Source organism: Micropterus salmoides, unplaced genomic scaffold (assembly GCF_014851395.1).
Source record: "Micropterus salmoides isolate LMB-PRFRI ecotype aquatic unplaced genomic scaffold, ASM1485139v1 Ms_hic_scaffold_10, whole genome shotgun sequence".
Lineage (NCBI taxonomy): Eukaryota > Metazoa > Chordata > Actinopteri > Centrarchiformes > Centrarchidae > Micropterus > Micropterus salmoides.
The window spans coordinates 2,902,743-2,927,624 of record NW_024040041.1 but is presented as its reverse complement, the minus strand read 5'-3'; the positions used below and the strand labels follow the sequence as shown (position 1 = coordinate 2,927,624).

Genomic DNA, 24,882 nt, shown 5'->3' with positions numbered 1-24,882 from the left:
AACACCATCATTGTGAGTTCTGTCCCTAGTCACCGAAACTACACAATTGACACAGTGGACTAATGTATACCATCTGTGTGATGAGGCCATCCTCTGTCTCACAACACAGACTTTAAAGGAGTCTCCTTCCAATTGGGATACAGGTGTTGTTCCTTTAGCTTGGAAATACAGGCTGAATAACGGTGCAGGCTCTAGTAGCCATAACAAAATTTTTCAAAATGTAACCTGGGGCGAGCATTCATTTCCATCCCTGGCAGACCATTCAGGAGTCATTTCACTCCATGTTCTTTAGCGTCCTCTGTGCACTGACCTGTGGTATGATGGTGATTCTGGAGCGGAGCTCATGGAGGCCCAACTTAGCAATGTCCACCCCGTCAATGAAAATGTGGCCCTCGGCTGCCTCGATGATGCGGAACAGCCCAAGTGTCAGGGATGACTTCCCCGCTCCAGTGCGCCCCACAATCCCCACCTTATGGGCAGATGTAGCAGCAAATATGACGGGCCGTAGAGATAACACTTAAATACATCCACCAACACAGATGTAATGCACAGTCTCACTCACTCACTCCCCCCCCCCCCCTCATAAGTTTGACCACAATCAACAATTAGACCACTGAAGTGTAGTGATGTAGAGGCAGACCTTCTCTCCTCCATTAATGTAGATGGTGATGTCGTGAATGGCCGGGTCCAGATCGTGGCGGTAGCGCAGGCCAAAGCCTCTGATGTCTATGCAGCCGTCTGTGGGCCAACCTGAGGGGAGGCTGGAGGATTCGAGTTTCCACTCTGCCTGGTGGTCAGAGGATACACATTTAAATAAGCACATGAACATCCCCCACAACTACACCATCCACCCTCCACTCTCCTACATTTCTATGGCACTATTTTTTCTTGTGTCTAACTAAAGAGCTGGGATACAGTGGTGAAGAAGTATCTTTCACGTCAAATAGAACAATTAAAAGTATTCAATAGCCGTAAAACTCATGTACTGAAGTAAAAGTACTGAAAGACTCCACCACTGGGAAAACTCAGACATCATCAAATGCCATGCACTGACTAATAAAACTAAATGTATGTCATCGAAACAACATATTATGCCATACATGTCATGTCCAGCCTTACCTACACTGTGGGTGCAGATCCAGCTGAGATGACAAGACATTGAAACCCCACATTTTAATTGAAAATAGCACAGAGACAACTTATCAAATGTTGAAACTGAGAAATGTGTTTGTTTTTGGAAAATGATATGCCAGATTTGAAATTGATGCCACAACACCTTTCCAAAAAGGTGGGACAGTGGCACCAAAAGACTGGAGAAGCTGTGAAATGCTACAAGAAAACACCTGGTGGAACATTGGAACAATTAGGTTAACTGGCAACAGCTTAGTAACATGATTAGAAAGACTCCTTTTATACCCAACTCAAAGATGGGGAGGGGTTCACAACTCTGTGAAAGACTGCACTGGTAAATAACTATTTAAGAATAATGTTTCTCAACATAAAACTCTAAGAATCTGGGTTATTTCATTGCAATGTTTCCCCCCTTCTAAGGAGTTTCTGTACGCAATGGTTAAGGCCAAAAAAACAATATTGGATGGCCGTGCTCTTCAGGCCCTCAGACGGCACTGCACCAAAATCGGACACTTCTGTAGAAGACATCACTGTGTGGGCTTACAAACACTTTCAAAAACCACTGTCAGTGAACACAGCTCAGTTGAAACTCTACCATGCAAAAAAGGAAACCGTATTTAAACCAGATAATGAAACGCGGCCACCTTCTGCAGGCCCGAGCTCACTTAAGATGGACTGAGGCGAAATGGAAAACTGTCCTCTGGTCTGACGAGTCAAAATTTTATATTCTTTTTGGAAATCACAGACCCTGTTTGCCCAATGACAAAGAAATTATCAGTCTATAATTTTAATGGTAGGTTTATTTGAACAGTGAGAGACAGAATAACAAAAAAACATTCTGAAAAACGCAAGTCAAAAATGTTATAAATTGATTTGCTTTTTAATATGTGAAATAAGTATTTAACCCCTCTGCAAAACATGACTTAGTACTTGGTGGCAAAAGGTTTGCACACATCTCAGGAGGGATGTGATCCTGCTCCTCTTTGCAGATCTTCTCCAAATCATTAAGGTTTTGAGGCAGACGTTTGGCAACTTGAACCTTCAGCTCCCTCAAAAGATTTTCTATGGGATTAAGGTCTGGCCACTCCAAGACCTTAATGTGCTTCCTTTAAAGCTTCCTTTTGTTGCATTGGCTGTGTATTTTAGGTCATTGTCATGCTGGAATACCCATCCACAACCTATTTTCAGTGCCCTGGCTACTTGTGTCTCGCCTGTGGGGCTGCAGGTCCAAATTCAATCGCCTCTGCAGGCCGCAGCTTGTGCTGAGGGGCTTCGACCCCTTTTAACCTGCTTGCAGGTCTAGTTTTATTTGAATCAAACCACCATGCTGCTGTCTGGACACCAGTGAGAAAAGTCAGAATAAACTTTCTAGTTTTAATGGACAGTAAAAAACAGGATTCTAAATTGAGTTCTAAAAGTTTCTTGGACCCTTAATCCTAAACTTAAGTCCAAACCCAGCACCATGAAGTAAATCCTCCCTCCAAATGTTTGTTTCTTTGTACCTCTTTCTCTGTGTCAGCGTACTCTTTCACTCTCTCCACAGCCACTATGTTGGTCTCCACATCAGAGGACATCCTCACCAGCCAGGTCAGAGAGGCAGTCAGCTGTACGTGGGACAGATGAAAGCAAGGTGAGGATTAAATCTCAAACTTATACAGTCACTTCACAGATCCACCCTAATACAATGGAGCTGAATGGGATCTAGATTGAAGAATTTTAAAATAAATACTTGAAAACAACTCAAAAGCCATGAGTCTTTCTAAAGAGTCCTCTTACTTCACAAAAACATAATTTTCCTTCATTTCACATGTTACCTGCTAATTAACATATAACATATGCAATTTCTTAGCTAAAACCATACAGAACTTTACTAAATCATATCACTTAAGTAATATAAGGAATATATTTAAAGAATGAACAGAGTTATTAATCAGGCAGCTAGGCTAAACTCCTTTTAGATAATTGGCTGTCACATTTATGACTGCAGGCTTATTTCTGGGACTAGCGGGTGCTTCCCAAGTCCCTTAATTGCATCCACGTTTCCCCTCACTTGTGTCTTTTCCTTGCATCTCAGTCCTGTCCAGTGGGGACGCATAAAGAGACAAAACAAAATCACACGAGTAGAGAAGACATGAGGAAATATGTTTTTAGAGATAAGAGACGTCTTTCCTCCAAAGCGTAATGTGAAGTGACGTCCATTTCTGAGGATGGATTTCTCGCTCTGTAGCCGTTTAACAAACACCTGCACATGAAGAAAAACCTGCAGAATGCCTTTATACTATTTATTCCTTATCTGCATCAGTATTTATTAATATTCTGATTGTGATAATCTTTTATTCAATAAGGGGGCGTGTCGGCCAGTAAAAGGCTTCGGTGAAGGCTGGTCTCGTGTATCCTCGCTCATGGCTCCTCACTACATAAATAAGAGCTTTGGGACGGTCTGTAAGATGGTGGACCAGAAAAACATCCGGTTTAATTGAGAAGCGAGAAAACGACAAATAAAAGACTGGCGTGCACCTTTTGTGTCTGTGTGCTGTGGGTGTGGCTACTACTCTCTCTCCTGCAGGGCTCCTGATTACCTGCTGAAAGCAACCTATAGGAAGAAGTAGTTTCTGACCCATCTTTTCTGCCCCTGAAGAAGACGTGAACTGGAACAGGTAACGTAGGTGTGAGTGTTTACCTGGAGGGCATAGGAGATGGACAGTCCCATGATGCCTGGACTGAGGCTCTCTCTGGCCATGACAGCAAACAGGGCAGCAAATGACACAATGAAGTTTCCTACAAACTCCAGGCGGACTGCCAGCCACCTACACAAACACATTCATTGACACAATGAGGAAAGAAGACTACTGTAGGTAAGTAGCACATTTAATCCAAATGAAGAGGGAACATTTGAATTGATCAAAAGAATCCTTGTAGTTAAGTGTAATAAGAAAGAGTAGTAACAATGTCCCTAACCTGTTTGCTACTATGCTGGGGTAGTAAGCCTTCTGGTTGTGGTCGACGCGCTGGTCACTCTCACGGATGAAGCGTTCCTGTTCACCAAAGGCTCGGATGACGGAGGTACCCAGCAATGTTTCATTGAAGTGGGTGTAGATGGGTGAACGGCTGACTGACTCCAGACGCTTCAGCTGGCGAGAGGACGCCACATAAAACCTCTGGACAGAGGAAGGACAGAGATGTCTAACTTCAAAATCAGCAAACAGTGTGGGGACTGTAGACTTTTTACACACAGTCTCCATGTTTAGGCAGCCACAACGTAAAGAACATGTATGAAAGAAAAAAGTAGGCGTTTTGCCTTTATTCCAACTCACCTGCACAAAAAAATAGAGCACACCAAGAAAAGGAATGATGATGGCAACCAACGGTGTGGCGATCAGGATGATAACACATGCACCCAACACATTGAACATGGAGCCCATGAACATCTTAATAATGCTAGGGATCACTGAGTCAATGGTGTCCATCTCTTTGGCAAAGCGGTTGACCAGGTTGCCACTGGGGGTTCGCTCAAAGAAGGACATAGGTGAGCGCAGGACGTCATACAGCATGGACTGGTGGAGGCAGCGGGACGCCAGGATGCCCCCGATGGACATGGAGAGAGAGTAACCAAAGACTGCCACACCTGAAAAACAGCAGTGGGGTGTATAAGGTAAAGTAAATTAATATTTTACATTCAGTGGTTATCGAGGCTTGTTACGTTTAATAGCTCCGTGTCAAAGCCTAGATTTCTCCCAGTGTTGGGATATTTTAGAAAGCTAATTTAGGCAGACGTTTCATAGTTTTGATCAAGTCAAAATCAACAAACATGACGATGCAGTTTGCAGTGCAACGCACATTTCACTGTAGTTGAGCTAGGGACCGTCTTAAAAGTGCAATACAATCCATTTCAATCGTCAATAACGTTTTTGTTTTTCTACATAAAAATCTCAAACCACTGCCAATATATAGTTACCACCCTTAATCATTTAAGTTTGTATATGAGAACATGATTTTGAAAAAATGACTTCTGAAAAAAAAAAAAAAGATTAATTAAGCACATTGCAAGGGTGTAATTTCAATAGCTTGCTCATATTGACATCAAATCACCTCTCATCTGTCATGGAGATCATCTAACAACATCTTTTACAGCTGTTAGTTGTTTTTTTTGTAATGTTCAGATGTTTTTATTAAAAGGAGTATATATTGAAGATTTATTTTTTTGTTTTTGTTTTTTGAGCATGGCATCAAATTGGGTATCAAGAACTGTGGAATTTCCTGGTATTGGTATCAACTACTAAATTTCTACTACTAAAAATCGTGACATCCCAAATCTGTTCTCATGAAAATGAAAGGTTGCTTTGATAGCGGCCTTCAGCTGGTCTCTAATGTTGGGTCTGGTGTTATCATTTTCCTCTTGGTAATAGCCAATTCACCTGACCTGAACCTGCTTCTGGCTATGGAAGTCTAGAAAGATCTGATAGGTCAGGCGAGTTCACTGGCCAACCAAGCACAGTAATATCATGGTCAGCAAACCAGTTACTAGTGGTGTTGGCCTTGTGGGCAGGCGCCAAGTCAGCATCTCCATAAAGCTTGTCAGCAGATGGAAGCATGAAGTGCTCTAAAATCTCCTGGTAGACGCTTCAGTTGTTGAGATTTTCTTTCCTGATTCAGAATCTTGTTAGAATGAGTTGGGATGTGTTCAGTGTATGTGTCAACCAACAACTTTCCTGTTCTTCTGGTGTGTCTTGTAATATCTCTGTATTGTGTATCCGTGTCTCCCTCCCCTCACACTCCTCACCCTGGGAAAGGCCAAGAGCTCCATACACCCCGAGTCTCATCATCCTGTCAGGCTGAGTGCCATTAACCACAGGGTCGTCAGTCCACAGGCTCAGCCAGTAGTTTGAGAACAGGGAGCCCAGGTGATGGGCGAGGAACAGCAGCAGACTGATGAAGGACAGAAGCATTCCGATGGCTTTCAGATAGGCCCAGAACACAGAAAGCTTGACCTGGGAGGAAGAGGAGACCAGCTGGGATGAGGCTGTGGTTCGGACCATCACATGAATTCTTGAGCGTGACTTTTCCTCTAGAACCCACCTGTCCAGTACTGGCTTTGTCCGCCTCTGTCAGCTTGCCCACATCGGGGTTCTTGGTCTTCTTGCTCAGAATGTTGTCCTCCTTGCTTGTCTGGGACGGTTGGGAAACACTGCTGTCACCCGGACTGCTGCTTAAACATTGACATACAAAGAAACACACAAACAAGCATATTTGTGATAATGAATTCTTTGCTTTATATAATATACATCTACATCAAAGGTCTGCCCTCGGTTTCACACTCCGGTCTGGAAGCTAAGCAGGAAAGCTAACACGTTTGTTGGCTGGTGTAACTTTAGCTGAAATTATACAAAGAAAAGTTAATTAGCTGCATAAAATTACTACATACTTGGTTGAGAAAACCAGGTACAAGCTTAGAATAAACAGATGTGCAGCTCTGTCTTGTGCACATACTGTAAATCCTAATAGTTGAAATATATTTATATTAAATGTTGGGAAAAAGAAAGGACAGTGGTGATGATGGCAGAGCTGAGGTTTGTAAATTAGGGATGCAAACTACTCCTTTTATGCTAATGAGGGGAACGACGTGGCTCGTGGACATACGGAGCACACTGCTGACAAATTTCATTATACCCAAATTTGTATGCAACATGCGATATGTGCTGTTTTAAATGCAAATATAAAGCATTTCTGTCCGTTCTCTAATCACTCAGGACTTGAAGCTCTGCAATGTGAAATTCCTTTTATTCACTCTTGGCCAACGACACACAGAGCGGAAAAAGCAGCCTTGGCACGTCGGTTATGCTAATGAGCTTAAGAACATTCACCTCCTCATGAAGAGGTGCTGTTTATCGGGCTGAAACAAGGGATTTAGATTTTCGTTATTTAAGTTTGTCCAGTTAAGAGAGTTTGGTGACTCCACCTTGGAATACTCATCCAAGTAAAAAAAAAAAGAAAAGAAAAGAAAAAAAAGAAAAAAAACTCTGAGAACATTAGGATAAGCATACAAAAATGTTCTTGCATGAGGCACATTCTGTATTATTCTTAAAGGTCCAGTGTGTAATATTAAGGAGGATTTATTAACAGAAATGCAATATAATATACATAACTACATTTTTAGCGGATCCCCTTACACTGAAGTCGCCATGTTGCGCCACCATGTTTCAACCCTCACAACTAGATGCCACTAAAACACACTGAACCTTTAATGTTACCAAACCCCTTGCGCAGAGGCAAATCAACAATGACCGACAGGTGTTGTCAGTGTCTCCCGATACATTTTATTTCTCCTTGCCATAGAGATCTGTTGTTGTCCAGTATAACTCACCCAACAACAGCAGTTGCACTGCCATTCTCTAATTTTTCTTTGGTTCCACTCTTTGGTACAGATTCTAAATGTAGGAAGGAAACAGTTTTCATGAGAAAAGATTGATCCCTAAACATTCTCTGCAACCACTGCAACAAACTGAGATCCAAAACATTGTTCGTGTTCATGGAGCATTACAATTATAAACCTCTCCTTGTTGAAATTTAGCTAAATAAATAAAATACTTGTAAATTATGTATTATTAAATTTTCCACCTGACAGTCAAGATATAAAATCACTGCGGCTGTGTAAACGCAGTGTGTCTCACCAGTGTCATCGGTGTGCTCGACAGCAGCGTATGTTCGCAGAAACTCAGCGAAGGCGCCATCTTTGGCCATGAGCTGCTGGTAGGAGCCCATCTCTGTGATCTCTCCCTCTACCATGACCAGGATCAGGTCAGCCTGGGGCAGGTAGCTCAGCCCGTGGGTCACAAGCACACGAGTCTGCACACATCCACACACATTTAGCATGCTTGTGTGTAAAAGGTGACACCTGTACAACTTTAAAGTTAATCATTACTTTGTTCATTCCAAGTCCACACAATCATAAACATTTAAAAACCTTTCAAACAAGTGGTACCGGGCACCTGAAAGCTCAGCTGGTGGAGCAAGTACCATGTATCAAGGCTGAGGGCTTACTGCAAGAGCCTGGGTTTGAATCGGGCCCATCTCCTCTCTCTCCCCTGCCTTTTCTATCTCTCTTTATTATAATAAAGCAGAAATGCCCCCAAAAAAACAAAACACTACGGTGTTCCATACACGTCAAAAACCACAACATTTTGTACCAGATTGACATAATCTGTCGCACTAACACTTTACCCTTGATCCCCATCTGAGTGAGTCGTTTAATTCTGTTGGATGGATAAAATAAGATTTTTCCACAGACATTCGTACTCCCTTGAAGATCCATTCCAATGACTGGTGATTATTTTGACTTTTCCCTTAGCGCAACCCATAGGCTGAAATTTGTTTTTTATAGACTATTAGCACGCTAGCATTGTCACAGCAAGCATGTTAGCATGCTGACATTAGCATTTAGCTCAAATCACCACCATCAGTACAGCCTCACCAAGCCACTATCATGGTTGCAGACCATTAGTCTTGTTTACATTTATTTAAATTAAAAAGTTGTTGCTTTAACAATCAAAGAGGGACTGCACAGTGGATACCAGATGCTGTCCAGCTGAAAGGCCTGTAGGTTTTCTTGGCATAAAAATGACCGAAAATCCGGTAATTTGCACACATTCACATCTGTAACACTTGGTTCTCTATACTAGTCACTTGTTGCAAACTTTTTCACACTTTTTGTCTATGCTCATAATCTGCCTGCCTGTAAAACAACATAAATCAGTATGAATAATTAGCAATAAGCAGCAAATTGAAAATGTTACCATACAAAGAACCTTCATATGGTGCTTTAGGCTGTTGAAGCTTGAGATCATACACACCTTGTCCTTCAGCAGTCCCTGTGGGCCGATGACTTGATCAAAGATGTGTTTTCCTACGTGAGCGTCGACGGCAGAAAGCGGGTCATCCAGCAGGTAGACGGCGCGGTCACAGTAGACAGCCCTGGCCACGCTCACTCTCTGCTTCTGACCTCCAGACAGATTCACTCCCTGCACAGAAGAGAGACAGACAGAGATGCTGTACCTTGTGTGATGTCTATTTACGTTTTAATACTGCATAGGGCATTTCATAAATAATGTCTTTGAAGTCTCTAACAAATGTTAAAAAACACAAATTTAAATGGACTGGTTCTGCTATGGGGGTTGAAAACCGAAAGGACTAAAAGAGGAGAGAGGAACTACAAAGTGTATGTTCTGTACCTTTTCAAGATGTTATTGTGTTAAAAACCTTGGTGCAATTAAAATTTCATTTTAATTTTTTTGTGTAGAAAGCAGCTCAGATTTCTCACTTTAGACATGAAAGTCCTAAACCTGAACCCAAACTTGTGTTTGAAATCACGCAGCGGCAAATTAAACAATCAAAACAATTCATCACAGTTGAGAAACTTTCACAGAATTTTACTTCACATTGCAAAGTAATGTCAACCATCAGGCAGTGGAGCTCTCTTGATCAAAGTGTTTTAAATGCACATAACTTCGACAAATACCCTACATTTGTACCACTCCGCAGTTAAAGGTTCAGTGTGTAATATTTCTGACAGAAATGCAATATAAAGATCCATAACTATGTTTACAGTGGTGTGTATAGACCTTACATAATAAAGCTTTGTTTTTATTGTCTTAGAATGAGACATTTACATCTACATAACCCCATTCCATGGACGTCGCCACGTTGCATTGTCATGTTTCTACAGAAGCTGAAAACGGACAAACAGCGCGTTTTCTTACTACATTCTTCTTGTTCTACTTCTGAAGAATTCAGGCAGTGCTGACACTCATCACTATGTTGAATACGTACGTTAGAAGAAGAAGTAGTAGTAATGTTATACAGCAGGGGTCGGCAAATAAGTTTTGCATCAGAGCAACATTTTCTGACTTGCATCGTCATGTTGTTTAGTTAGCTCAGTTGGTAAGGCATAGGACTCTTAACCCAAGGGTTGAGAGTTCAGTCCTACCCCACAACTTTTATTTTTTCACCTCTCTTCAACAAATGGATTCTGCAGCGGATGTTTCTCAGGTCACGGCATGTGCTGCACTGTTTTTGTTTCGGTGTTTGAGCTACATCCACCAACCTAAGGACGCCTTTTCATTTCCCCAGTATCTCCAGGCAGAGGACATTCAGGGGATTCACGTTTTCTGACGGCTCTTTCAGAGGTGTGTCAAGCAGGCTACAGACTCTTAATATCGTTCAGAATTTTTCAAAGTAAAAGCTCAGTTCAACTCAAAATACAACATTGCCGTAAACAAGCTTCTCGTGCTTTTATTTTGTAGGCAAAACCACTAAAGAGGAAGTGATTGTGTGAGTAACTGTTGCTGCCATGACAGATCTATTTCTGCACCACTATCAAAGTATTTATTTATTTATATTTTAGATGCTATCAAAGCACCATAATCTGGCAGCGAGCCAGATATTATTGTTAGCGGGCAGTTTTGGTGAGGGTCCATAATCACAGAGAGAAATAATGTGTTTCCCTTGTCAGTACTTGTATAAACTTTATCTAATGTGTGGTTTATGATGGACTGTGGTGCAGAAACAGTGACAGTGTTTCACACTCTTGGTTTACATTTTCCATGTCACATCTGTCAGTGGCCAAGTCACAATAACATTGTTTTACTGAATAATTAAATACATTTAATTTCTTAATATATCTACCCAAAGAAAACTAATCTCTTGACTGGCCACTCTCTGCTATCTCAGAAGAGACATCTTTTGTCCTGTTCTCAGCCACCGTAGATGTCCTTTAATAAATGGGTAAGGGGCAGTGGTAGACTGGAAAGCTGGCTGCAATTCACAACCCTCATCACTAGATGACACTAAATCTTACACACTGAACCTTTAAACAGACTGCGTGATGATGAGTTGATACCTTCTCTCCAATCTCGGTCTCGTCTCCAGCAGGAAGGATCTCCAGGTCAGGCTGAAGGGCACATGCCTCCACCACACGCTGATACCAGGCCTCTCTCCTCTCCTGACCAAAAATTATGTTGTCTTTCAATGTGGAATTCTGGATCCAGGCTTGCTGGGGAACGTAGGCCACAGAACCCTGCAGGACGACACACACCAGCACGCACACGGTAAATGTCAAGGCATTCTGTAATGGATAGAACTCCCCAGAGGAGGATGAACCACTGCTTCTATGCTCCCACAGCCCATGGATGTGCGATTTTGTGATATTGTGGGGGAAAAAAACAGTACGATGTCATTATATACAGTGTGTTTCTCTCATCACCCTAACTCTGAGCGTGTCATCAACAAATCAAAACAAATAGAGAGTCACTCTATTGTATGTCAGGTATAAACAGGTAAACAGTGCCTGTAGTGTACACATCAGGATGTTAAGAAGATGTAAAAATCAAAACTGCACAATGAAATAGAGACTACAACGGGACGATACAAGTTTGTCACAAGGCTAGATCTACTGTAAAGATCAGGTGCTAAATGAACACTACTTAGTGTCCTCTCATGTGCATGTTGGTGTGTGTAAATGCTGCGTTCTTGCCTGATTTAATTGGACTCTGAGATATAGCGCACTTTATGAAACATATCTTTCATGGAATGCTTTAAGTCCTGAAAATGTCATGACAGTAAATCCATGTAGGAACAGCAGCAGGTTTCAGTGCACACTGTGGCGAGCAAGCGTCTCTGTGTCAGCATGTTCGTGTGAGAGAGCGAGAGCAGCCACCTTGACAGCCACAGTTCCTTCTAGTTTGTCCATCTCTCCGAGCAACGCAGAGAGCAGCGAGGACTTTCCTGAACCCACGTGTCCCACCACGGCCACCAGAGAACATTCTGGGATACACACATTCAGCCTGCAGACACACAGGGGGATTAACTCAGTCCACTTCCATTTAAGAAATATTAAGGTTCAATTCTTAATAAAGAAATCAATGTAAGTTTAGAAATACAATTTACTGCTTTGGGAGATGTTATGGGAAAATACACAAATGTTTTAATATTCCTTTAATTTAATATTCTTAAATATGAACTTGTATGATTTTAATTTTTTAATGTTACATTGTGTTTGATACTTTCTCTCCTGTTGCAACTAGGTGAAGGCAATTCCCATTAGAAAGTAGCTTGTTCGAGAGTTTTTTTTTAACTGACTGTCCTTGATAGGCCTTCATTTTTGGTTCTACAGATGCACCGAAATGAAAATTCTTGACCGAAGCCAAATATAATGAACTAACTATTTAATTAATGAATTGCATAAATTAAATAGTCAAAATGTGCTTTTTACTCAGGCTGTATCCAAAATCACCCACTACTCACTACATAGAGAGCTCACCATTTTAAAGGGCTGTCCAAATGTATATTGATAATTATTATCCCCTATATATTCCACTCAATGTATCCCAGAAAGCATTTTGAAAAGTAGTGTACAACCGATGGTCACTAACCAAGCCCTACATACCATCATGCATTGCCAACTGATTGTCCGACGGCAATGATGTAGTTAACGGTGGCGAAATAATGAGAATGAGTAGTGTTCAAAAGTGTTGTCTCAGACACTTTAAAATGCTTCCACACTGCAGACATGTCAAAACCTAATTGTTCAGTAAAATTTGTTTGGTCTTTTGAAATATTAGGCCAACCACCGAGTGATTTTACTCCAATTACGGCCGATTAATTTTGGTGGCCAAACATTCGGGGCATCCCTAGTTGGTTCCTACTCCCTTCCTCCCTAAGACAGCCGAGTAATAACCTTAGAGTGTAAATTCACCCGTTTCTTCACTGGCTCTTTGTCTTACATTCTGCAGACTGGTTGCACTCTGTATGATTGTCTGACCGTTTGCAAAGAATAAAACCCTTAAAGACGTCTGGATTGAAGACTTTCTGAATTTCAGAAGACTCACTAAAGGCCAAATTTCCATTACACCATGTAAAGTGCCTTTGAGTACCTGTTCTATAATAAATATATTCTAAATAAAATATAATAAATAAATTTTAAATAAATATATTCTTCTTATAATAATGATAATTATTATATGCATGTGAACATTTTCTTGAGGAAGGGATCTCAGTACCAACAAGAGGAGCATGTACACTGTGCGGGCATGTGAGTATTGTTTAAAGATAGTGTGGGCAAACCTGTTTTAACATTAAATTCTTTCTTTTTTTTTGCTGTTTATTCATGTGAATGCACTGAAGTATCGTGAGGAAAGCGACACATACTTCTTGAGTGTCGGTGATTCAGTTTTGGACCAGCAGAAAACTCCATCCACTATGGAGATACTGTATGAAGCTGGGAGGAAGAAAGAAAAGGTGTATTACTATACCTGAAATACCTCAATGTACAGATTTGTTGGTATCCTTACAGCTTATTGAAATAATGTGATACAAGTGAAGAAATAAGGCAAAGAAGCTGTGAAAAGAGATGAAGCATAGCTTATTCAACAAAGATTCTCTAAAAGAGCCTGGAAACATGTGTTGGTACCCTTTAAATAAAAGATAAAAGGACAGGGGTATTTCAAACGAATGGGTTTCTTTAATTAGTATCACACATGTCTCTAATCTTGGAGAAACATAGTCACTGTGCTGTATCATCGAGGGCACCACACTGAACATAGACCAGAGATAGCAAAGGAAGTTTAAAGGTCCATGCTGCTGTAACCAACATGCCTGGGCGCAGCCGCAAGAGGAAAACCAACCCAGGCTGAACAGAAGGACAGTGTAAATGCAAGAAAAAGAGCCAAGGATAAAGAGATACAAGCTGAACTCAAAGACCCAGGAGAACCCAATTTTTGAAAGAACATAGAAAAGCCAGATTGGAATTGACTAAAATGCATATTGCCATGCCACAATCCTTGCGGGAGAAATTTCAAGACTATCAAGGCGTTCTGCAGCGAAACGTACTGCCCAGTGTCAGAAAGCTGTCTCAGTCACATGTCACTGGTTCTCCAACAGGATAATGACATGAAAATCAGCTAAATGCACCCAAGAATGGATAAGAACAAAACAGTGGGACTATTCTGAAGTGGTCTTCAAAGTGGACTCAGGAAGAGTGGGCCAAACTACCTGTTAACAAGTCTCATTGAGAGCTACAGAAAACGTCTGGTGCAGGGATTGCCTTTAGGTTGCGCAACAATATATTAGATTGAGGGTCTCATCACTTTTGTCAATGCCTTTTTAATTTGTTTTCTTATTTAAAATATTATGTTGAATAAAAAATACAACAGCAAGGACTGATTTCAACAGTGGTGGATGCCAATGACTTTCATCCGTTTCAAGTTACTTCAGAGAAAAATGTGCTTTTTTTTGTGGATGGTACCAACAAATTTCAGCACGTCTGTACATACTGTTAATATAAAGCACAGGAAGGAGGATCTATACAACATGTGGGAATGTACAATTCTGAGAGAAGAAGGAACACTCAACAGACAAAGCAATAGGAAGAAAAGCAGAGGATAAAAAACAAAGACTCACAGCCTGCTACTGCTTTGTGCTCCACGCTGTCTTCCTGCAGCTCCTCATGCGATAGAAACACTCTCAGCCGCTTCAAGGACACGCTGGCCTGAAGACAAAGACCAGGAGAGACGAGGACAGTTCACACTGATTTAGTCATTTATGTTTAAATAGTTTAGTTTTGCCCACACTGGCATTTTCACAAGTTTCCCATCCACACTGAAACCCAAAACAACACAGTCATCATGCTTTTCTTTGAATTTACTGAGTTAGTGAGATGTAATGAATGAAAAGCTGGTGATTTCTTTCTGCTTTAAAAACAACCAGAAAACTAAATGGTATTTAACTCCTTTACTCACTTTGTTGTCTCACCACTGCTCCCTCTCTCTCATTAACTCCCAAGCTCACTCATCTCGTGTTGTAAGCTTGTTCGCACTCACTCTTTTTTAAAATGGAGTTGGGAATCTGACACCAAAACCTCGTTTTAAACATTAATGAACAAAAATAAATGCCCGCCCCTCTTTCTACTATCAATACTAGAATACTTTTTGGGAATGAAGCAGTAAACAAGTTGAAGCACCCGCATTGTCTGACCAATCAACGACCTGGTGGAAACACTCTAAAAAAAAAAAAAAAAAAAAAGACATTGTGCTGCTCAACTGAGCGTGTGAATGGAGCCACACCAACCTGCACCATACTACTGATGACCATTGGCAGCATGTTGAGAGGAAACCGCAGGATATTGAAGAGAGCAAGAGACACAAAGGCCTTCTGAGCGTCGAGCACGTTATGTTCGTCGATCAGCACGTACACTGTGAAAGTGGACAGGGCGACCTAGTAGGAGGGAGAGAGCAAAAGATTGGAATGTGACCACTGGACATCTTGTCGTTGCGTCATCTTGTCCAGTCTATATAGATGCTGGTGCTGGCTTGGGTGTCTGTACTAGCAGCATCATGATGCCCTGTCCAGATGATGATGTCCTGTACAATTTTGAATGAACCCGTGCACTTAATTTGTACATTGTGGTGCGTGTCAATCCCACTGTGCTGGACTCACCAGGAAAGGTGCACAGACCCATGTGAAGGTGGACACTGCACCCAGGTAGGCGGCCTTCTTCAGGACCAGCAGCTCACTCTCACGGATTTTTGACACCTTGTCCTTAAAAGCCAGCTCCCAGGCGTACAGCTTCAGCACCTTGATGCCATTAAGCATCTCATTCATCAGTTTAATGCGACTGTCTTTACTCTTCATCTGAGCCACCTGCTCGACACACACAGGCACAAAATATTTAAAGAAACGCATAAGAGCCACACAATGCCACAAACTGTTAACTGTGGATCCTCAGTGCTAGCAACTTGGCTGAGTAGGACCTGTGTAAAAAGTGCTCTGTCGGATGTGTCACTGCACATATTACCTAACACAATGCAGAGGTCTTTGAACCATCAGAACATTAAAAAGGGGACAGGACACAAGTGGACCTAGTCATGAAGTGAAGGGAGGGAAGTGAAGATTTTTGTGACAATGTGTGTTTGTGGAGTCCCACCTGGTAGGTTTTGGTTTTCATGGCGATGACAGCATTCACAGGAACCATCAGAACCATTACAGCCACTCCAGCCAGTACTGATGGCCCCAGGTTCTGTACAGCAACAGATAAATATCAATGAAACCACATTAAGGATTTCCACTAACACTGCACTGACTACAGGGATGCATTAGAATAACTGAACAAAACAAATAAGCAGCCTGGCCTCCAGCAGACTGTGCTTCAGCACACATATTTGCACTGTAGTTTCCAGATTGCACACAAAAAAAAAGGCAGGATGCAGTTACAAGAGGTTACGTTCACAGTCAAGAATCTGCCCGCATCAGACTACCTCGGCATGGAGCTGTTGTTGGTTACAATGGTGAACTTGGATATGCATGACAGTCTATATATTCAATTCAATTTTATTTATATAGCGCCAAATCACAACAACAGCAATCCTACCTGCCAGAGAAAGTAGAGGGCTAGCACCACCTGCAGAGGGGCAGACCATATCATGTTGATGTAAGTGATAAGGTCCATGAAGCGCTGAGCGTCCACTGACATCAGGTTGACGATCTCTCCAACTGTGGAGGTGCGGCGTGCTGCGCTGCTTATAACCAAGGCCTGAAAGAGCACATCCAGGGAGGGAAAAGTCCCTACAAAGGTTAGAGTCCAGTTGTAAATTTACAGCCAAAGCATGCACAGCTGACCAGGAGAGTAATAAACCATAAGTTAAATAAAGTTCAATCAACTTTATTTTTTATTATTTTTTGTACCAAGAATATCATGCTGGACAAATAAAACATGCAACATCCTCTTCCAGGGTGAAAATAGAGGAAGGAGTGAGCGCTACCTGCTTTGTAATAAGACTCATTCACTTCAGTGCTTGTTACTCAAAACAACTAACAAAGCATTAATTCAAATGTGTAACTAACCAACATCATGTTTTAGTTATTTTGCCGTCATTTTATCTGTTAATTTCAATTAAATCCCAGCAATTAGTTTAATTTTGGTTCATACCGCTCTAGTAATCGTGGGTTATGTTTATTCGCATTATCGCATTGTATGTCAACACTTGTCGAGTAGTCCAGCGATAAAACTCGCGCGAGAAAAGTGTTTGGTCTTGCACAGCAAGTCTGTAATTTCACATCTTTCTGTCATTCTTTGTAGACACATTCTAAAGTCACTTGTAAGTAGCATTTGAATTTGCCTGTACCTTCCTGTAGACAGCTCCGATGATGGCAGTGCGCAGGCGCATGCCTGAGACAAAGCAGACGTGAAAGTACTTCTGGAGGATGAGCGACTGCACACAGGTACATATGAAGAGCAGAGCGGTGTAGAAGTAGCCCTGCCAGGACGGGGCACTGGAGTTGTTGACGAAGCGGATCAGCAGCCTCAATGGGATCAAATTAAGAAAATAATCAATATATGGACATGTTTACACAAAGCCATTTACATTTATTCATTTAGCTGACGCTTTTATCCAAAGCGACTAACAATTGCTAAAGATGTCAGAGGTTGCACGCCTCTGGAGCAACTAAATACATTGGTGGATGTGTTGCAGTGGGAATTGAACCCAGGTCTCCCACACCAAAGACATGCCTATTCCCACACAATTAAAACACCAATAAACACTCCACAAATCAGTCTGTCCACAGATGAGTCATCACCAGTTCCTGTGTCCATCCTCACACAGACCAAACCTAATGGTGTGTTCAGGCAGGTCTGGACTGTCCTTGTCCTCGTCAGCTCTCATAGGAAATGTCCAAAAGTACTCGCAGAACTTTGCCTTTGGATGGGATTGTAAATACCAGTGGCAAGATCCATGGAAGCATAACCATTAACCTTTTCACTCCATGACACGATGGTTAACAGGCAAAAATGTCAGTGGAAATAGATGACTAAGGCCCTAATAAACAACATCTTACAAAGTGTTAGACTTACATTGATGAATTTAGCTGTGCAACTATTGTACCACACACTACCACAAGAATGTATTGCATGCAAAGGATAGCACACATCTCCACTGCACACCCACTTTTACTGATTCCTATGCCAAGAGGTGTGGCAGGTTAATGGTGTGTCTAGCAAGATATTTCTCTCTGTAATAAAGTTGCAAATGACAAACATCCAAACTGCTAACAGGAGTCAACAACGGATTTCTCATTTATTATCATCATATTTACAAAGCCACCCCCCCTCCCCCACCTAGGACAGTCTGACCACCTTTCATTGCTCCTACTCCCCAAGTACACCCCACTTATCAAACATGTGAAACCTACAGCAAAAACAGTTCAAGTGTGGCCAGAGGGACTCTGTACTACAGCACCAGACATGAGTGCCACCACAGTGTCACCACATTGAAACAGATAACAATAAGCCAATCATAAGCCATGGATGAACAGAGAGGTTAGCCTACTGATGAAGGCATGCGACACTGCTTTCAGATAAGGTGATGCTCAGGCCCACAGGTCACGCAGGGCTAACCTGAAGAGGGGTATCGCAAGGGACAAGCACAGCCTCAAGCTAAGGATTGAGGTGCCCTGAAAAAAAAACAACTCTGACGCACAGCAAGGAAGACCATCATCGATTACAAACCCACCAACGCCACCAGCAACACCTCTTTCCCTAATGAGCTCAACAGCTTGTTTTCCCAATTTGACGGGCACAATCAGGAGGCGGCAGGATAGTGGCCCTTGCATGCGGGCTCAGCACCTGTGCTCTGCCGCTGACTGGGGTCTTTACGGACATCTTCAACCTGTGACTGGCCCAAGCAGCTGTCCCCACGTGCTTTAAACTCAGTGACCTTGGTATCAACACCTCCCTCTGCAACTGGATACTCCTTAACCCTCACCCTGAACATCGGCACCCCACGGGGCTGCATGCAGAGTCCTCTCCTCCAAGGTCTTCTTGGTCCACAATGATATCCTCAGTGTGGAAAGGTGTGGTCCCTGGATTGGAGCCTAGCTTTTGCTTGCCCTCCAAAATTATATTCTACCCACTTTCCCTAAGATCTATGAAAGGTACATATATTAACCCCAGATATACCGAATACATTGTCATTTTATATAAATCAAATCATGCTACAAGCCAATTTCATCTTGTTGTTTTTGAAAAACAGAGGTTTCTCACCGGAGGATCTCGGGCCCAACGAACATGAGGATGTCCTGGATGATCTTATAGAGGCAGGAGATGAGGAAGTAGGGCCCAAAGGTCAGGCACAGCGCCCAGAAAAGGGAAGGCTCCTTTGTTTTCTTGGGGGTTTTTACAATCAGGATTTCAGACTCTTCCACAGCTTGGCCCTCTTTGCCCTCACTGTGCAGGACCCGCTTGGGGGAATACAAGGTTTTCTGCTCTGTCCTGTGGAGAGAATGGGAGGAAACGCAGTTTGCTTCAAATAAATATTCTAAATAAACAGTATGTTGAGAGGAGAGTCACAAATAATTTGTGGGATTTTTTTTCCCCACTCAATGGCACTAAAACTTGGAAGTGCAGGAGGGGGATGGTATTGTGAAAATCAATAAAAACTGAAGAAAAATGAGTTTTAAGGGAAGTTATATAAGTGAAGGCATATCCCTCTTGTGAGAGTGTCCGAAGTGCCACCCACCATCGTCTCACAAAATCCTGAGGGAAACACTGTCAAATCTGGCAATGTTGAATATTTCTGTCGATTTCAGTAGTCATTCCCTGCTGTACTGAGATCCTAACCTTTTGACCTTTTGGCACTCTGTGTTCCAGCGACACACCAGCTGTGGAACCACTCTCTGGGAGCGGTCCTCAGAGTTCAGGGACCACAGGTCCTTCTCCTCCAGTGGGCGTTTGTAGCCCGTCACCATCATCCTGAGAGAGACAAGAGGGGAGGTAGGAGAAAGAGGGAAGCAATTTAGTCTACTGATACAACACAAAGGATTCAGAAGTACAATCTGAGACACAAGCAATCTCTGAGGATATCCGGATAACAGATCTGAATGCAGATACATTTTTTAGAAAGCTAATCTCTAGGATCCCATACAACTCTGACAAACAGAAACCAGAGCACTTTCGAAGTGCAAAATCCTGTCTTGCCTTGCCTACAAATCTGCATTCACTACGTGGACATCTTTGAATACAGATTAATGCACAAGTAAGGACGAAGTACATGAAGTACCACCACACGTACCTCCATCATCAGTGTAATTAGGGATGGGGATCGTTAATTTTTATTGTTATTGATACCCTTATTGAGACTGCCAATTCTTTATCGATAACACTACAGATACTGTATTATTATTAGACCAGACCCAACGGGCATGAGGTAGGCCTGCACGGTATGAGGAAAATATTCAATGTGCGATAACATTGCTATATATTGAGATGACATATGACTTGCAATAAAAAAAAAAAAACACATAGTGAAGTGTGCCTGGTTGTTTTAAATTATTTATAGGATTAGAATTTAATACTTTAAATACAGCTAAATGTTTCTACAGCAGCAACATTAATGTTTACAACAGCAAAGTCACTATATATAAACTCAATATCTGAAATTTAGAAAGAATAAAAACTTAGTCTGTATCAGTCCCTCCTCCTCTCTGCCATCTGACATCTGTTAATCACTGCCTGCTAACCTGGTAGAAGGAGGAGCGGCTGGTTTGTCTCAGCCAGCAGCTGAGTTTTTAAACAATGTGCCAGATATTAAGACTACAGACCAGTCTATGCTCCAGACAGACCGCTTTCTATTTAGCTTGTTTTTAACATTTGGCTCATTGCCAAGTTAACATTAACTGTGCTTCTGAAAAACAAAACATCTACAGGATGACAGATTGAGGACAGAGCTGATTTACCTTACAGACAGGTGTATTGATAAAGTACTGTCTTTTTAGTCGGGAAGGTTTTATTGCACGTACTTGCTGTGTGTGTGTGTGTGTGTGTGTGTGTGTGTGTGTGTGTGTGTGTGTGTGTGTGTGTGTGTGTGTGTGTGTGTGTGTGTGTGTGTCATCATTAGCAAGATTAGCTTTCTTATCCATTGCGTTTCAAGATAAAGCAATTTTGAAGCTTGAGACATAAAGTAACAGACCCGTTAGTCTCGATAGCAATATCGATAAGCCCAGACCTTTTGATTTTCGGGTTTTGATAAATTTTGGAACCGGGTCTTGATTCCCATCCCTAAGTGTAATCCTCTCTATACTTTAGTAAAGATGTCAAAAAGGTGCACACTGGATTGAAACATAGCCTGCAACAAATATTTACCAAAAAAAGCCCCCACTTTTAGATTATTGTTAAAAGATATTGTTATCTCCTGTCTTCTCTGTCTCACAGGCTCAGCGACATGACATTTCAGTCATCTGACAAGAGTCATCTGACCTTGACTCTTACTATTTAGATTTTTCCACATGTGGTTTTTCCCACTGAAGAATAAAACATGGGAAAGCTTAAGTTCACACATGCACAACAATATACGGGTGCATGTAAAAGCTTTGCAAGTTATTTTGTTCGACTTTTACACCCAAAAAAGTAAAGGCAATATTATACTGTGGGGAAAAGATGAGTTCGGACTGGGTCATTAAAAGATTCCTTCCTAACATACTTCCAATGGAAGTGATGTGGGACAAAATCCCCAGTCCTTGTTCTGTGCAGAAATGTACTCCAATAATTATCTGAAGATGATGTGAGGCTTCTTAGGCAGTCTGAGTTAGACAAATCAAGAGCAGATCTCCTTGTTAAGTTCAGAATTCCTTCTTTGTGTTTCCCTGGACAGTGTTTCCTGGCTGAGCCGCAGTGGGGGGGGTAGTATCAGAAAGAGGACATTTCCTACAAAAAATAGTTCCTTCTAATTTCCCTTTAATAACATCAAAAACAACCCATGCACAGTATCTAACACGTATATTTATTTGAATCTTCCCAGTGAATAATAAGATAAAGACAGCTCGACAATGGAAGTAAGTAAAGAATCTCTTCATTAGACTGCACTTTCTTCTGACACACGCAAATATTCAGACTACATTCACACCACTGGGATTTTAATCCTCTGCTTACCTGGTGATCCACCAGAAGGTTATTCTGGAGAGGAAAGAAGCTCCAGGCTCAGGGCAGGGATTCTGAAAACAAAACCATTATGGTAAGACCCAAAGGATTGTTCTGCTGCCGAGACCCTGATCAGCATTTGAGATGGGCTGATTAGCGAGTAGAAGGATAGATGCAGTCACTGTGACTACACGCTACACATCGAGGATGTGAGGCAAAAGTTACTGTGTGAGGGGAAAGGGAAGGGTGCATGCAGGAAGTTAGTAACTGTTGTCTGGCTGCTGATATGACCGCTCACCAACACGGTCGGCAGGTGGAGCTGCAGCAGGCACACACGGCTCATGGAGGAAGTTACTTAGCTGTCTCGATTTTGTTTGATTGGGGGTCCAGAATGTCAGACTTTAAAAACCTCTGCTCTAGGCCAGGAGGTTTAAGCCATAGAGCCCCATTAGAGCGCTCCATCGGTGTTCATGACACTTGAATGATAAGACATAATTCTAAGACTTGGCTCAATGCAGCATCCAAGTGGGAACACAATTTGAAGACGTTTTGTGGCTGTGTTGTTCAGCCTCAGCACTGCAAACAATAATCCACATTTACAGAAAAGTGTCAACGTTTTTACTCCTCAATATAAAGGAGTGACTGAGTGAGAAACATAAAAGAGAGGAGCAGGAGAGAAAGAGTGGTCTCACCGGGTCTTTAACGGCCTGGGAGAAGAGGGCCAGCTGGTCCGTCAGGGAGGACAGGAACAGAGCAACCAGCAGCAGGGCATAGTAGATATAGAAGGTGGTGTACCTCCAGACACACACCGTCAACGGCTTTAAAAAAAAAAAAAAAATCAAAAACAGATCAGGTTTTTAACCCATGGAACTTGCTGGAGTAAGATATTGCTTTGTTTGTGGTACATTTGCTATAATATTTAAAAGGTAACTGTGACTATCAAATGTCACACCACACCAGTGACATATCCAGAAGTTTGTCCTGCTCATTCAAGACTGACCTGGTCCAGGGCCTGGAGGATCTTAGACCTGAAGGTGACTGTGGCACAAAGCAGAGCCAGGAGCCAGTAGATCAGCATTACTCCAGACGACTGAACCCCTTTCATCCGTTCATACTGGATTAACAGAGCGGCCAGCAACTGGAGCACACACACGTTTCAACACATTTATACATTATATTCAAATATTACTCGAAACAAACACTTCTTACTTATTATTATATTATTACTCCAAGCTTCCTTCCCTGTGGAAATAATAAATAGAATAAAGAGAAAGTCAGTACATATTGCCAACTATGGTCCAGCTAAAAAAGGTTCATCTAGTCTCCAATACAGTCAGAGAACCATTTCTGTCGGCAGCCCTGCTTTGTTCCACTTTTGGTCGCAACCCTACCACCTTCTTCACAGGCTCAAAATGTTTAAATAAATTTATTTATTTTTAATTTTGCCAATTTAACCAGGTAGGCCGATTGAGAACAGATTCTCATTTGCAACGGCGACCTGGCCAAGATGAAGCAAAGTCGTGCAGCACAACATATAATTACACATATATATACAAAATACAAATGCATAATGTATTGTCTATAAAAGTCTTTTCAGAGAGGTAGGTCAGTTGGTATTCAAAGTGGTATTACAGTAAAGAGTAACACTTGAGCATGTCTGTGTAAAATGGTAAAGGTTAAACAAGATGTGATAACTATGCAGATGAAAGTGCAAATACGCCAATTTGGCAAGACAGAGACAATAAAAGCAAGAAAGTAAAAAAAACTTTATAATCAAAACAAGAAACCAGTTCTCTTTATTTTCTTAAAAGACTGCAACCTTATCTTGAACACACTGGATGGATTACATATCCCATCAGGCCTGGGAATGCCTTGGGATTTCATTGGAGGACACAGAAGTAGCAAGAAAGGAGTCTAAAGTCTGGAGTAGTTTGTTTAACCTGCTGCTATGGAACTGGAGTTGAGTAAGAGTCAGATAATTAATAGAGGAACAGACTAACGTTGTTTACAGTCCCACTGTCAGTGGACTGCATTTAATTGAAAATCCATGGCTGGCAATAGCTTAGCTCCAAACCTTTTTTATTTTGAGCTGTGCACAAGAACCTTCACGTGTTTGCATCACATGATCTTTACTGTGTGCAAATAAACCACATTTTCTCCTTAATCACACCTTTATTTCTGCATGATGATGCTAGTTAACTAAACCAAAACAAGTCAAACTCGTCTAGTCAAACTAGTCATTTCCAAAAAAGAAATAAATACAACCACATTAAAAAAAAAAAAAAAACCTACAATAACAAAATCTAAGATCCAAAACATTAGAGAGGCGATGGGTTTCTCATTGAGACAGCCTCTGAATATAGATGACGAAGACAAACTCACCATGCTGAGGCCCAGTAAGGTTGGACTGACTAGGTGTACGGGGGCTGGGACGCTGCTGCCATGACTTCTTTCCCAGAAAGAATAGAATACATCTGACCAGCAGATAATCCATAGCAGGAGGCTGACAGCCTGTGGGGAGAAAAACAGCTCACAGCTTTCTGTCTGGTTGTAGATTCTGTCTGATGTCAAACACTGTACAAGTGATGTATTATTGTTAGAGTGGTGCACACTAGTACTCTAATTCCCTACCACCGCCGATCACGGCTAATGTTACCTGTAAACATCAAAAGGTACACTGGAGTGTGTTTGACAGCTGACACTGTGTCAGGGTCTCAATGAAAACCTCTTTCACTGAATTTTGGATTTCAGACTAACATGGTGACACAGGTCCAACCCGTGTGAATGGTCTCTCT

At 41.8% G+C, this 24,882-nt stretch overlaps 1 protein-coding gene across 2 annotated transcripts in view; it reads right to left on the bottom strand.

Annotated features, from left to right (window-relative positions):
- abcc1 (ATP-binding cassette, sub-family C (CFTR/MRP), member 1) overlaps positions 1-24,882 on the bottom strand; it is a 37,034-nt gene that overhangs the window by 6,155 nt on the left and 5,997 nt on the right. Inside the window, exons 3-28 of one of the 2 annotated variants that reach the window (XM_038739627.1) lie at positions 24,470-24,598; positions 23,088-23,225; positions 22,780-22,905; positions 22,100-22,161; positions 19,793-19,924; positions 19,217-19,444; positions 17,301-17,478; positions 16,547-16,708; positions 16,103-16,195; positions 15,616-15,819; positions 15,247-15,393; positions 14,581-14,668; positions 13,330-13,399; positions 11,840-11,966; positions 11,024-11,200; positions 8,979-9,146; positions 7,800-7,974; positions 7,493-7,556; positions 6,208-6,337; positions 5,912-6,119; positions 4,446-4,756; positions 4,090-4,289; positions 3,812-3,938; positions 2,634-2,735; positions 641-787; positions 311-469 (exon numbers count right to left, since the gene is read on the bottom strand). In XM_038739627.1, coding sequence (XP_038595555.1) covers positions 311-469; positions 641-787; positions 2,634-2,735; positions 3,812-3,938; positions 4,090-4,289; positions 4,446-4,756; positions 5,912-6,119; positions 6,208-6,337; positions 7,493-7,556; positions 7,800-7,974; positions 8,979-9,146; positions 11,024-11,200; positions 11,840-11,966; positions 13,330-13,399; positions 14,581-14,668; positions 15,247-15,393; positions 15,616-15,819; positions 16,103-16,195; positions 16,547-16,708; positions 17,301-17,478; positions 19,217-19,444; positions 19,793-19,924; positions 22,100-22,161; positions 22,780-22,905; positions 23,088-23,225; positions 24,470-24,598 — 3,852 coding nt within the window. The remainder of the gene's footprint in view (positions 1-310; positions 470-640; positions 788-2,633; positions 2,736-3,811; positions 3,939-4,089; positions 4,290-4,445; positions 4,757-5,911; positions 6,120-6,207; positions 6,338-7,492; positions 7,557-7,799; positions 7,975-8,978; positions 9,147-11,023; positions 11,201-11,839; positions 11,967-13,329; positions 13,400-14,580; positions 14,669-15,246; positions 15,394-15,615; positions 15,820-16,102; positions 16,196-16,546; positions 16,709-17,300; positions 17,479-19,216; positions 19,445-19,792; positions 19,925-22,099; positions 22,162-22,779; positions 22,906-23,087; positions 23,226-24,469; positions 24,599-24,882) is intronic. The other variant, XM_038739630.1, reaches the window with a different exon arrangement.